General features: G+C 29.6%; 1 protein-coding gene across 6 annotated transcripts in view; it reads right to left on the bottom strand.

The window, feature by feature from the left end:
* Positions 1–16,260, bottom strand: part of LOC145268864 (sorting nexin-25-like) — a 631,480-nt gene that overhangs the window by 185,389 nt on the left and 429,831 nt on the right. For all 6 annotated transcript variants that reach the window (XM_080124584.1, XM_080124583.1, XM_080124587.1 and 3 more), the window contains exons 14-15: positions 10,740–10,915; positions 3,122–3,262 (exon numbers count right to left, since the gene is read on the bottom strand). In XM_080124584.1, the coding sequence (XP_079980710.1) occupies positions 3,122–3,262; positions 10,740–10,915 (317 nt within the window). The remainder of the gene's footprint in view (positions 1–3,121; positions 3,263–10,739; positions 10,916–16,260) is intronic.

Here is a 16,260-nt window from a genome sequence, read left to right on the forward strand (position 1 = left end):
TTTTTTTTCCTATTTATTCCTTGTATTCAAATTATTTGTATTATTTAGTTGGTTGCTTTCTATTTTGTATTTTTTTCCTATTTATTCCTTGTATTAAAATTATTTGTATTATTTAGTTGGTTGCTTTCTATTTTGTATTTTTTTCCTATTTATTCCTTGTATTCAAATTATTTGTGTATTATTTAGTTGGTTCATTTCAATTTTTATTTTTTCCTTGTATTCAAATTATTTTTATTATTTAGTTGGTTGCTTTATATTTTGTATTTTTTTCCTATTTATTCCTTTTATTCAAATTATTTTTATTATTTAGTTGGTTGCTTTATATTTTTTTCCTATTTATTCCTTGTATTCAAATTATTTGTATTATTTAGTTGGTTGCTTTCTATTTTGTAGTTTTGTCGTATTCATTCCTTGTATTCAAATTATTTGTATTATTTAGTTGGTTGCGTTCTATCTTGTATTTTTTTCCCTATTTATTCCTTGTATTCAAATTATTTGTATTATTTAGTTGGTTCCTTTCTATTTTTTATTTATTCCTTGTATTCAAATTATTTGTATTATTTAGTTGGTTGCTTTATATTTTGTATTTTTTCCCTATTTATTCCTTGTATTCAAATTATTTGTATTATTTAGTTGGTTGCTTTATATTTTGTATTTTTTCCCTATTTATTCCTTGTATTCAAATTATTTGTATTATTTAGTTGGTTGCTTTCTATGTTTTATTTTTTTCCTATTTTTTACCTTGTATTCAAATTATTTGTATTATCTAGTTGGTTGCTTTCTATTTTGTATTTTTTTCCTATTTATTCCTTGTATTCAAATTATTTGTATTATTTAGTTGGTTGCTTTCTATTTTGTATTTTTTTCCTATTTGTTCCTTGTATTCAAATTATTTGTATTATTTAGTTGGTTGCTTTCTATTTTTTATTTTTTTCCTATTTATTCCTTGTATTCAAATTATTTGTATTATTTAGTTGGTTGCTTTCTATTTTGTATTTTTTTCCTATTTATTCCTTGTATTCAAATTATTTGTATTATTTAGTTGGTTGCTTTATATTTTTCTATTTTTTTCCTATTTATTCCTTGTATTCAAATTATTTGTATTATTTAGTTGGTTGCTTTCTATTTTGTAGTTTTGTCGTATTCATTCCTTGTATTCAAATTATTTGTATTATTTAGTTGGTTGCTTTATATTTTGTATTTTTTCCCTATTTATTCCTTGTATTCAAATTATTTGTATTATTTAGTTGGTTGCTTTCTATTTTGTATTTTTTACCTATTTATTCCTTGTATTCAAATTATTTGTATTATTTAGTTGGTTGCTTTCTATTTTGTATTTTTTTCCTATTTATTCCTTGTATTCAAATTATTTGTATTATTTAGTTGGTTGCTTTCTATTTTGTATTTTTTTCCTATTTATTCCTTGTATTCAAATTATTTGTATTATTTAGTTGGTTGCTTTCTATTTTGTATTTTTTACCTATTTATTCCTTGTATTCAAATTATTTGTATTATTTAGTTGGTTGCTTTCTATTTTGTATTTTTTTCCTATTTATTCCTTGTATTCAAATTATTTGTATTATTTAGTTGGTTGCTTTCTATTTTGTATTTTTTTCCTATTTATTCCTTGTATTCAAATTATTTGTATTATTTAGTTGGTTGCTTTATATTGTGTATTTTTTTCCTATTTATTCCTTGTATTCAAATTATTTGTATTATTTAGTTGGTTGCTGTATATTTTGTATTTTTTTCCTATTTATTCCTTGTATTCAAATTATTTGTATTATTTAGTTGGTTGCTTTCTATGTTTTATTTTTTTCCTATTTTTTACCTTGTATTCAAATTATTTGTATTATCTAGTTGGTTGCTTTCTATTTTGTATTTTTTTCCTATTTATTCCTTGTATTCAAATTATTTGTATTATTTAGTTGGTTGCTTTCTATTTTGTATTTTTTTCCTATTTGTTCCTTGTATTCAAATTATTTGTATTATTTAGTTGGTTGCTTTCTATTTTTTATTTTTTTCCTATTTATTCCTTGTATTCAAATTATTTGTATTATTTAGTTGGTTGCTTTCTATTTTGTATTTTTTTCCTATTTATTCCTTGTATTCAAATTATTTGTATTATTTAGTTGGTTGCTTTATATTTTTCTATTTTTTTCCTATTTATTCCTTGTATTCAAATTATTTGTATTATTTAGTTGGTTGCTTTCTATTTTGTAGTTTTGTCGTATTCATTCCTTGTATTCAAATTATTTGTATTATTTAGTTGGTTGCTTTATATTTTGTATTTTTTCCCTATTTATTCCTTGTATTCAAATTATTTGTATTATTTAGTTGGTTGCTTTCTATTTTTTATTTTTTTCCTATTTATTCCTTGTATTCAAATTATTTGTATTATTTAGTTGGTTGCTTTCTATTTTGTATTTTTTTCCTATGTATTCCTTGTATTCAAATTATTTGTATTATTTAGTTGGTTGCTTTCTATTTTGTATTTTTTTCCTATTTATTCCTTGTATTCAAATTATTTGTATTATTTAGTTGGTTGCTTTATATTGTGTATTTTTTTCCTATTTATTCCTCGTATTCAAATTATTTGTATTATTTAGTTGGTTGCTGTATATTTTGTATTTTTTTCCTATTTATTCCTTGTATTCAAATTATTTGTATTATTTAGTTGGTTGCTTTCTATTTTTTATTTTTTTCCTATTCATTCCTTGTATTCAAAGTATATGCATCTTTTAGTTGGTTGCTTTCTATTTTGTATTTTTTTCCTATGTATTCCTTGTATTCAAATTATTTGTATTATTTAGTTGGTTGCTTTCTATTTTTTATTTATTCCTTGTATTCAAATTATTTGTATTATTTAGTTGGTTGCTTTCTATTTTTGTGGTGTGCATTTAATGTTAAGGTAGTTGTTATTTTGATGGAAAAACAAATATATAAATCTACATAACATTAATAAAGGTGAATTGCACAGCTTATTGCACTGTTGTCTCTTAATTTGCTTCAGGTTGTGTCTATCTATTCCACCTTTTCCTGTATTTTTTTTATTATATTTTAAACTATTCCATCATTGTAAAAACACATTTTTGAAATCCAAATATTTATAGAAACAAACCTCTGCATTGTAAATATGAGCTTTCCATTTTCCTTGATTCTCCCACCAAAGTTCAGTTCTTTCCACATAAACGCCAAGCTGTCTTCTTTCCACCTGTAGATTTTCCACTTCTTTCTCAAGATCTTCTTGAACCTTTTTTAACTGGAATAGATTATTGTACTTAATGTAAAAAAGTAGATAGAAATTGTATTTTTTATATTTCCCTAAATATATTAATATCATTAATTCTGAATATGAAAATCTTAATTAGACAACAAAATTATTTAACAAGAGAGACTGCTAACAAAATACAACATTTTTATATATAAAAAAAGGAAATTTGTATGAATTAGCACAGTACCACTATTTCCATAATTTAATTTAAATAAGACAAAGAAAACTTTAAATATCAAGAAACTTTCCTTGCATTACATTGTCATTGATTTTTAGTAATTTATTATCGATTTTTAGTAATTTATTATTGGTTCTTTACTAATACTTATTTCTTTTTTTTTCCTTTCTTTTTTATCTTTATATTCTCTGGTCTTCCAATATATTCGTTCTCACTACAATGCCATCAACTTTGAAGAACATTGGTAATCAGGATTTTGTCAATTCTCTTTTAATCTGAAACATGTAATACAATGAATACAATGTAATACACTGTAAAACAATGTAATACAAGGTAATACAATGTAAAACAATGGAATACAATGTAAAACCATGGAATACAATGGAATACATTGTAAAACAATTGAATACAATGTGATACAATATAAAACAATGTAAAATAATATAATACAATGGAATACAATGTAAAACAATGCAATAAAATGTAATACAATGTAATACAATGTAATACAAGGTAAAACAATGTAAAACAATAGAATACAATGTAACACAATGTAAAATAACGTAAAACAATGTAATGCAATGTAAAACAATGTACAACAATGTGAAACTATTTAATGCAATGTACAACAATGGTATACATTTTAAAACAATGTAAAACAATTGAATACCATGTAAAACAATTGAATACCATATAAAACAATGGAATACAATGTAATACAATATAAAACAATGGAATACACTGTAATACTATGTAAACCATTGAATACAATGTAAAACAATGGAATACCATGTAAACCAATGTTTGAAAATGCAATGTAATGTATTACAATGTAAAACAATGTAATACAATGAACAACAATGTAATACAATGTAAACCAATGGAATACAATTTAAAACAATGGAATACAATGTAAAACAATGGAATACAATGTAAAACAATGTAAAACAATGTAAAACAATGGAATACAATTTAAAACAATGAAATACAATGTAAAACAATGTAAAACAGTGAAATACAATGTTAAAACAATGTAAAACTATGTAATGCAATGTAAACCAATGTAAAACAATGGAATACAATGTAAAACAGTGAAATACAATGTAAAACAGTGAAATACAATGTAAAACAGTGAAATACAATGTAAAACCATGTAAAACCATGTAATAGTCCCCTTTTCATGTAAGTATAAAAATAGAGAGATTTAGTTAAAATGTAAATGAAATAGCAATAGACGAAATTCAAACCTCGTAATTTAGGTTTAGAAATAGATTACTTGTGAGAATTAGAAAATGGAATGTAAAACAGCTTAGAGATAAAATAGTTTCAAGAAAAGAATGTGCACTGTAAATTTTGTTATGAAAATTCAATTGAAAGAATGCAGCTACAAGATAATTTAATAAACATGTTTTTAACATATTGGAAATATAGGTTACTGAGTATAGGTTAAAATTCCTTTTGTAAAAAAAGGAAAAGTATTGGACACGTATGTCCAGAACACGTGTGTATGACGTCATGGAAAATAGAAAGTTCTAGAGATAGTTAGAAAAACTTTAGAGAGTTAAGAAAGGAGAAACTGGGAGAAACTCAGAGAGAGTCTGAGGATTCGAACGTCTAGAAGCGAGACGGTCACTTGTGAAACTTAGAATGAAGCTTTGAATTTTTGATGATGAAAACCACGGCCGGTCGTGAGAAGAAATAAACCCATCATGTGTTTTTATAAAACGTCGTCTTTGTGTTTTGAAATTACCAAAAGGTAAAGTGAATTGTTATTATATGTCTATATGTCTGTGTTATAAAATGTCATGACATACACATTTAATATCTACAATAAGACTGTCTGAACACTATCTCCTCACTTCAAGAGCTTCTATTATCAACACTTCTAAGTAATGAACATTTTAAAATAAATATAAATCGCGTCATAAAACGAACAATCTCTCTCTCTAAGACACAACAACAATCTTTATAACACCTCTCAACAACATCCCTCTCTCTAAAACTTTCTTAATAAAACTCTCTCAATGAAACCCCGATATAACAGTATTACATGGTTTTACATTGTAAAACTATGTAAACCAATGTAAAACAATGGAATACAATGGAAAACAATGTAATACACTGTAAAATAATGGAAAACAATGTAATATAATGGAAAACCATGTAATACAATGGAAAACAATATAATACAATGTAAAATCATGTAATAGTTTTACATTGTAAAACTATGTAAACCAATGTAATGCAATGTAACACAATGGAATACGATGGAAAATAATTTAATGCAATGTAAAACAATGGGAGACAATGTAATACAATGGAAGACAATGTAATACAATGGAAAACAATGTAATACAATGTAACACAATGTAGTGCAATGTAATACAAAGTAATGCAATGTAAAACAATGTAAGACGATAGAAAACAATGTAAAACAATGAAATACAATGTAAAACAATGTAATACAATGTAAACCAATGTAAAAAATGTAATACAATGTAAAACAATGTAATGCAATGTAAAACAATGTAACGCAATGTAAAACAATGTAATACAATGGAATACAATGTAATACAATGAAAAACAATATAATAAATGTAAAACAATATAATACAATGAAAACAATGTAAAACAATGTAATACAATGTAAAACAATGTAATACAATGTAAAACGATGTAAGACGATAGAAAACAATGTAAAACAATGTAATACAATGTAAAACAACGTAATACAATGTAAAACAATGTAAGACAATAGAAAACAATGTAATACAATGTGAAACAATGTAATACAAAGTAAAACAAACTAAAACAATGTAATACAATGTAAAACAATGTAATACAATGTAAAACAATGTAATACAATAGAAAACAATGTAATACAATCGAAAAAATATAATACAATGTAATACAATCGAAAAAATATAATACAATGTAAAACAATATAATACAATGAAAAAAATGTAATACAATGTAATACAATGGAAAAATGTAATGCAGTGTAAAACAATGTAATACAATAGGAAACAATGTAATACAATAGAAAACAATGTAATACAATGTAATGCAATGTAATACAATAGAATACAATGTGATACAATGTAAAACAATGTAATACAATTTATACAATGTAAAACAATGTAATACAATGTAAAACAATGTAATACAATAGAAAACTATGTAATACAATAGAAAACGATGTAATACAATAGAAAACAATGCAATACAATATAATGCAATGTAAAACAATGTAATACAATAGAAAACAATGTAATACAATGTAATGCAATGGAAAACAATGTAATACAATGTAAAACAATGTAATTAAATAGATTACAATGTAAAACAATAGAAAACAATGTAATACAATAGAAAACAATGTAATACAATGGAAAACAATGTAATACAATGGAAAACAATGTAATATAATGTAAAATAATGTAATACAATAGAAAACAATGTAATACAATATAAAACAATAGAAAATAATGTAATACAATGTAAAACAATGAAATACAATGGAATGCAATGTAATGCAATGTAAAATCATTGAAATGCAATGTAAAACAATGTAATACAATGGAAACAATGTAATACAATGGAAACAATGTAATACAATAGAAAACAATGTAATACAATAGAAAACAATGTAATACAATAGAAAACAATGTAATACAATAGAAAACAATGTAATACAATGTAAAACAATGTAATATAATGTAAAACAATGTAATACAATAGAAAATAATGTAATACAATAGAAAACAATGTAATACAATAGAAAACAATGTAATGCAATGTAAAACAATGTAATACAATAGAAAAAAATGTAATGCAATGTAAAACAATGTAATACAATAGAAAACAATGTAATACAATGTAATGCAATGTAAAACAATGTAATGCAATGTAAAACAATGTAATGCAATGTAAAACAATGTAATACAATAGAAAACAATGTAATACAATGTAATGCAATGTAAAACAATGTAATACAATAGAAAACAATGTAATACAATGTAAAACAATGTAATACAATAGAAAACAATGTAATACAATAGAAAACAATGTAAAACAATGTAATACAATGGAAAGCAATGTAATACAATGTAAAACAATGTAATATAATGGAAAACAATGTAATACAATTTAATGTAATGGAATACAATGTAATATAATGTAAAACAATGTAATACAATGGAAACAATGTAATACAATATAAAACAATAGAAAACAATGTAATACAATGTAAAACAATGTAATATAATAGAAAACAATGTAAAACAATGTAATACAATAGAAAACAATGTAATACAATAGAAAACAATGTAATACAATAGAAAACAATGTAATACAATAGAATGCAATGTAATACAATGTAAAACAATGTAATATAATGGAAACAATGTAATACAATGTAAAACAATGTAATACAATGGAAACAATGTAATACAATGGAAACAATGTAATACAATGGAAACAATGTAATACAATGTAATACAATAGAATGCAATGTAATACAATGTAAAACAATGTAATATAATGGAAACAATGTAATACAATGTAAAACAATGTAATACAATGGAAACAATGTAATACAATGTAATACAATGTAATACAATGGAAACAATGTAATACAATGGAAACAATGTAATACAATGGAAACAATGTAATACAATAGAATGCAATGTAATACAATGTAAAACAATGTAATATAATGGAAACAATGTAATACAATGTAAAACAATGTAATACAATGGAAACAATGTAATACAATGGAAACAATGTAATACAATGGAAACAATGTAATACAATGGAAACAATGTAATACAATGTAATACAATGTAATACAATAGAATGCAATGTAATACAATGTAAAACAATGGAAACAATGTAATACAATGGAAACAATGTAATACAATGGAAACAATGTAATACAATAGAAAACAATGTAAAACAATGGAATGCAATGTAAAACAATGTAATACAATGGAAACAATGTAATACAATAGAAAACAATGTAAAACAATGGAATGCAATGTAAAACAATGTAAACCTGATTTTCCTTTGTTGACTGATTCCACACAAGATGATCTGAAAATTACCTTCAGCAGGTGCATGATATCATAAAAAACCTAGACACCTCAAAAGCATATGGGCCCGATCTCATTCAAGCTGCGCTGTTAAAAACTGCTCAACTGAGGCTACTCCAGTCCTCTCCAAACTTTACAACAAATGCCTTAATGAATCTGACTGCTGGAAAACTGCTTCTGTGGTACCAGTTTACAAGAATTCTGGCGGAAGAACTGACCCATTAAATTATCTCCCCGTTAGCCTCCTCCCCCTTATTGCCAAAATATCTCCGTCCATCAAGCTCTAGTCCATCACCTGACAGCTGCTAAACTTCTGACTGACCAACAATATGGATTTAGGCAAGCCCATTTTACAGCAGATATCCCAACTGTAATATCTGAACATATACACTGGACCAAGCAGGGAAGGGTAGAGCAGCAACCCTAAATTTAAGGCTTTTGACAGGGTATGGCACGATGGCCTTCTCAGGAAAATCAGATCATACAGCATCACTTGACGAATACAACTTAATTAAATTCTTCTTAAATAAGAGAAAAATCCAGGTTGTCCTCGACGGTCATACATCTAAACAATATTATATAAATGTGGGAGTACCTCAGGGGTCTATCATTGGATCTTTATTATTCCTAATATTCATAAATTACCTTCCTGATAAAATTGTCTCTGAAATGGGTATATTTGCTGATGATACCACGGTCTATAACAGGCACGAGGGGAAAACAAAATTTTTAAGGAAATGGCAGAAACACTAAAGGAAAACCTTAAATCTGTAATGGAATGGGGACAAAAATGGATGGTCACATTCAATGCTGCCAAGACTAAGCTCGTTTCCTTCAATAATTACAAGAAACCTTCTCTACCACCAATAGCTATGGCTTAAGATACATTAGGGAACACGAGTTGGAACAGTTACATTCAGAGTATTGCTAGGGCCGCTGATTGAGTGTTAGAAAGGTAAAGAAAAAAACAAACAATAACATCAATGTTTGGTGCATTTAAGTCAAGAAGCCAATATCTTCAGACAGTTTGAACTGTCTGCACCAGGTGTTACAGTGTGGCTGACGGCACTGTGGAATAGACTGATCTCTGGATAATTACCTGTCACTTGATCAGCAGCGGATGCAAAAGGATGTAATTCTGAAGCAAAATATCAACTTGAATCAAAACAAGAATAAAACAAGAATTCTGTTTTTTTTTCTTTTCTTTCTTCAGTTCCAAGTCTCCAAAGAACTCAACAAAGGACCTTAGATGCTTTCTTATTATAAGAATCCCCGCATTCTCTGTCCAGGTTTATGTTTTGTAGAACAGCCCACCACCAGAGGTAATGATAATGTCTATCATAAAGGCATAAACATATCTTCTATCCTCTTACATTTGATATTCATTACCAACAAATTTGATTTGTATTTCCAAACTGTAATAATGCATTTTTTTACAATCAGTAATTGACTGAAGTTTGAAAATGTCATTCTTGTCTTTGACATTGATGATACATAAAATACAGTCAGTTTTCTGGAAAGTATTTAGCATGTAAAACTTTGATTCGACAATCTTTTTTTATGGCACCATATGAAGCCACATAATTAGATTCTCTTTCATCTTATGCAACTTCTTAAATCTCTTAATGCATTTTGTTTTGTTTTTTTTTTCAGGCAAAACCAAAATAGTTTTGTGCCACAAAGAAAATCAAACTTCTGCCGATCCAAATTAATCGGACATCTATAGTAAGAATAATTATCTTTTGTAGTATTCAATTTTAATTTAGTATTATTTATTTAAAAATAGTTTTGAAGATTGAAGAGAAAACTGTAATGCATACGAAAAATCACTCAAAAACACGATAAAAAACACTAAAATGCTGATGCCTAGCTGATTTTGTCTTTAATGGTTCTGCGAACTAATGCAAATTAGACAATCTTGGGTTGCATATAAGCAATCCATTTTAAGGAAGAAAATCTGTGCACATGTCCATGACATATTCTTAAAGCATGACATTATTTGGATCTGAGAGAACACATTGAAATTAAGAGGTTGTGTGAATAATGGTAGCAGTGAAAAAGATTGTGTTCAATTTATTTAGAACACAAAGACATTATCTAAAAATGTACATTCATACTAGAAAAATCTAAAAACTCTTGTATCATCATAAATTCAATTCATAGATATAAGTTCAGTGCTTCTGAAATGACTTACCTTGGCATCAATTTTGATGGAATTCTTTAGAGTAGTCAGAGCTTGAGTTTTATTCAGAATCTTTTCATCTAGTTTTTCTAGCCTTTTCTGTATTGAATATGATTGGTCAGCAAATAATACATCTTCTACAACTTCAAATGCTCCTAATGTTTCTTTACTTCCTAAAAATTCATCTTCTAAAAATAAAAAAAAAACAAATATTACCAAACATTAAGTCAATATAAAAATTCATAAACAATCAACATTTTCACTCATTTCATTCTAAGATTTTAACAATTGTTACCGTTATATCCTTTTAGTTATCAAGTTTTATCTTGATTATAAGGTGTAAGAGGAGTGAATGATGAACAAGAAATGTTTCAACTAATGAAATAATATTTTTAAATATAAACAATCTTTCAATATTTTCTCCATATTTGGAATGTCACACTTTAGTATAATTACAAGTTCTAGTTGGAAAATTTTTTGCTTGTTTTCTTCTTTAACTTTTTATTCAAAAACATTCTTCAAATGCAATTTTAATTATTTTTATACACACATCTTATTATGGTAGATAATGGCTGTATATCTTATGTGTGCAGAAACAAATAAGTTTTATATTGCATTTTTATTATAAGAGGAACTCTGATGGAATTCATATATTTACAAACGAGTCACCACTCATCAAAGTCTTAAGACCATTTGAGAATAACGGTTAATGGGTGTCAGATGAGACATCATGATGATTGGTAATAATGACAGCAATTGGATAGAATTTGATCATTTAAGAGTATGCCTCAACTTGAACCTGGCTTAAAAGCATCCTTGTGGTATTCCACAGATAGCTCTTGGAAAGAACCTTTGTTTATGGAGTTTTTGTTTAGTTTTTAGGTATAGAGAGAGAAAGAGAGGAAAGGAGAAATTATTGACAGTAGTTATAGTTAGACAAGTATTTCTTGTAAATATTTTATATGAGTAGAGGGAGTCAAGCACGTCCCATGAAACATGAACAATAGAATAAAGAAAGACTAGGGACATCTCTTTTGTGAGAAAGGAGTAGTAGGAAGGAGAAAAGACATCACTCACTAGATTTCAAAGTCAGTTTGTATTTTATCAAGGCAGGAAAGGTTAGTCTGAACAGCACCTACCCAGATGTGGCAACAGTACCCTATCTTAGTATATATTTTGCTTTTATACAGGTAGAGGAGTGGGATACATCAAAAGTGAGATTCTGGATTGGTGAAATGATCCAATCATTTTTCCACCCACCTTTGCATCAGATTTGATATAAGTTTTCCATTTCATTGTATTGAAGGTCAATCCCAGACACTTGTCCAAACAAGAGGAGAGCAATTCATTTCAGTTGGAACCAAGCGAGGATCAGAGTATTAGTGATTAAAAGAGAGAAGTTTCATTTTGTACACATTAAAAGTAACCACATTTTTAGCCATTGTACCATGTGCTCAAGCTTTGAAGAGAGAGAATCATGTTTCTCTTCGAAGTGTTGCCATAGATGGTTGTCTGCATGAATTGTAAATCTATGAGGGAAGAGAGATAGGTGCTCCAACCAAATATATATATATCCACGTGACTCAACATGAAAAATACCGTCAATGTGACCTAACATGATACCAAACACCCGGCATGGTCTCAAACAATTCTTTTGACACAACCGACACGAACCTGAACAACTCCGTTGATACGACCCAACCAGAGCAGTTACTCACTAAATTACTCTGGTATCATCTTTTTGTAGTCCTTGGAAAAACTCAACTTTCACCAGAGATAGGACTGACTAAGACACCAAGTTTTGACTGCTTCCACATAAGCCCATCACATGAATGTGAACAAATGATCTTAAAAAATGTTTGGGGGGATCGTTGATGAAGATTAGGAAGACGGTTGACCCCAAAATGGACTTTTGAGGCATACCAGCCAATCAAAAAAATGGAAAGAGGTGTCTATGGTCATCTTTGTACCTTTGTTGACTAAGTTAATCCTAGCTAGAGTTCTCAGTCACCATAATACCACATTCACACCAGGCGGTCGTCTTACTTAATATTCCAAAATCAAGTCATTTTTTTTTTTTGTTTATAATATATATATATAGATTATAAATATATGTAAAAAATACAATTTTAAAAACAGCTTTTATTCGGTAGAAAATTTCATTGGTGTAGGGAAAGGGGGGAAAGAAAGTTAAAAAAAAGTGTTAGTAAGGACCTCCCAACCTTTTCTAGATGGTACACTGCCAATTTGTTGACATACATCCAGTACCGCTGGAGTTCGCTGCATTCAAAGAACGCGTGTTCTGGAATTTTCTCTGCTTAGATCTTGCAATGGGGACACCCGGGCAACTCCACTAGTCCGACACTTTGTTGTATAGCATTGAGGGGAATACGTTTCAGGTCAATCACCAAGACAAGGAAAAATCAGAGTTGTTGAGATAACTCAAACCTGGCACTCAGCTCCACCTGATCTCCTGGCACCAGATCTCCTTCTTCAATAATTCCAAACACTTGACGAGAGGGTTGTTGGCTGCCCCACCCCCACTAATTCCCTGTATAGTTCTTTTTTAGAAGCCCGTGAAAGGTCACTGGGCCTTAGTGGTTCCTGAGCGTGGCTTGGCACTCTGAAGAACTGCTTGTCACCCCACGGCCGCCAACAAGCCTTGACCGAGTGGTGAAGGATAAGGTTGGGAAAAGTGCTATCAACCGCAGGGTTCCACAAAGATTCTTTGGTTATGGTTCAACTCAGGAAAGCAAGCATTTTGGTGTCTTGATGACACCTTAAGTTGGGCAGTCCCAAGCCTCCTTCACATGGACATTGACCACAGACTCATCTGCAAACCCAATGCCTACCTCATCCTAAAGAAGTGAGGATAAGAGCCTCTGGAGGGTCTTTAGGTGATTCTCAGGCAGAGAAAGTACACTTTACCTTTTAGGGAAAGTTTTCTTAGAACCCATGAATCAACCGTGGCTTCAACCTTTGACAACCAATTCTTTTCGGGCTGGAGACCCAGTCCGAACCACATGCCCCCAACCAGACCTGTTAACTTGCTGCAGTTGATTTTCACCCCTGTGACCTTTTTGTGCTGCATGAGCACCTTTGCTGCCACCTTGATGTCTCAGAAGCACAACACAAAGACTGTGATGTCATCGGCAAAATTGGAGATCCTGGCTCTCAATCCACCAGGCAATATTATCCTGTGCAGGACAGGATTTGCCTCCCCATAGCTTAGCTTGCAATGCATTGATGTAAAGCAGGGGAGACAGCAGACAGCTCTGACTGGAAGATGAAAGATTTTGAGCACTTTCCATTTTCCCATACCACTGCCGTCAACAGTATGGAGATCCATTTGTGGAAGTTCGGTTTAAATCTGGCGGTCTCTAAAACAGATGCCAGAGAATGATGGTCGACCTTACTGAAAGCTTTGGACTGATCCAAATTGATCAGCACGGCTTTCATGTAATCTTCTAACCCTAACCCTCTAAGATCATATAGATCAGCTGCAAGTTGTTCTGCTCATGTTCGATCAAGTCGCCTATAACATGTCAAGCTATTGCTCTAGAAACAAAACCTCCATTAATAAATTCACTAAACGCACAGGATGGAAACCATTGAATAGATTGTTTTTGCTGAGGTGATTGACAACTTGTTGATTTATCATAGATTCAAGCAACTTACTCATAAATCAAAGGAAACTGATTGAGATACAGAAGATCAATTTCCAGTATTTTTAAACGTTGGACAAAGTTTTTTTTAAGGTGTTGAGAGCATTTCTTCTTTAAATGTTTGAAAAGCTTTGTAAGAATGAGAAAACTTTGTGATTGGAATTTTGTCAGGGTCAGTTGCTTTGCTGGCATCAAGATTCTTGATAAGTTTGGCAACATCTCGAACAGATATATGAATGTTGTTGAAAACAATTTAAATGATGGTTTCTGTGTACAATGGTGGCAGCATATTCTGGTTGTTTGGTTTCTGTTGGAATTTCTTAAAAGTATGAAGATCTCTAAAACAACAATTAACCAGTCTGTTAGGTCAGGTGCAATAGATGACACATATTTTTCGAACAGTGAATGCAGGAATATTTCTGATATGAACGACTTGAGGCTGACCCACTCAGCGATCATGTACAATGGAGAGGGAATCAGGTCGTACTTTGTTTTTATCTTGAGACAACTGAGTGATCCCAGCTGAGATAGAATAGTGGATGAGCTCAGTTCAAGACAAGTTATCAGAAGAAGACTTGCAAATTTTCCATTAGCATCGGGTTTGTCAATTTGTATTAAATTATAAGCAAGGGAGAAATTGTGACAAAACCTTTCTTTATCATCTGTTTTGTTTGAATAGACTAACCATTGAACATTATGAACATTGAAATCCTCACAAATATAAGAATAAGCAGAGCTCACTTTTCTCAGATAACTTCATCATTGTGGGGACAATAGAGAGTAAATATGATAGAGGGTAAATATTTTAAGTGCTACTCAGAAGAACATACACAGCAATTTAGAGTCTTCTTTGTAAAACCATTCCTAATGTTGGCACATATTCCATAGCCATGACAATCATGAGACTCAGTTTTGGATGACATGTTCAATTAATTTTTAATGGTGAAATCAGTCAGGTCGATACAAGTTTTACACAGGGAAAAATGGTTGGGTTTGTTCTCTCATAATTGGATTTCGATCTCTGGAAGTTGGAACGTAGACCCTTGATATTAGAGAAGGAGACCCAGTAATAATGGTTGGAAGTTGGGTTTATGTTCATGTTGTGCATTAGGACTTGTCATGTTGAGGTTAAAAAAAATTGTTGAAAAAACTAGCAGAGTTGTTTAGATCAGGGCAAAGAGAGAATATGAGTCAAATTTTTTTTGAAGATCATTAAAGCAAGGTAGTAACAGTTCTCACTAATATGGCATCAAAAGGCCCCACCGGTTACTATTGGATGGTTCAGATTCCATTCACCAAGTAGCAATATAGCAGCTCTCATATTATGAACCTGTCAATAGGACAACCTCCTTGGAAATCACTCCAAGTTTTGAGTCTTTGACCAACTGGTAGCTAACATTAGTCCAGATAAAAGATTAGTGACATGGCAACAATAATATAAAAACAATTACTCAAGTCATCACAGCTATTGTTTACACAAAACCGTTGACTGTATATACAGCATTTCCCTCCTCTTTTGTCATTCAGGGTAAATGAGGAACAAAGTAGAGGGAGTAAGAGCTGTCGAAAATGCATTCATAATGCATTTTTGACTTTTTGTTAGTTGGGTTTTACATAGATATTTACAAAAACAATACTAACTTTTGTATTTAATATGAGTTTTCTCTGACCATTTTAGGTCAAATGAAGATATGTTCTCTCCCATAGTTTAAAGGCAGTAGGAAATTAAGCTTTAGGGGAGGGGTCAAGTCTTAAGACAGTGGCAACAGAGAGAACAGAAGTTCAGATGGAAACCCCACTTGCAGAAAAGGCATTTAAGATAACAGTTGAAACATTCAAACCTTGTGTAAAGCCTAAAATTATAAAGA

This window comes from Euprymna scolopes, chromosome 4 (assembly GCF_053919585.1).
Source record: "Euprymna scolopes isolate OS-2025 chromosome 4, ASM5391958v1, whole genome shotgun sequence".
Classification (NCBI taxonomy): Eukaryota; Metazoa; Mollusca; class Cephalopoda; order Sepiida; family Sepiolidae; genus Euprymna; species Euprymna scolopes.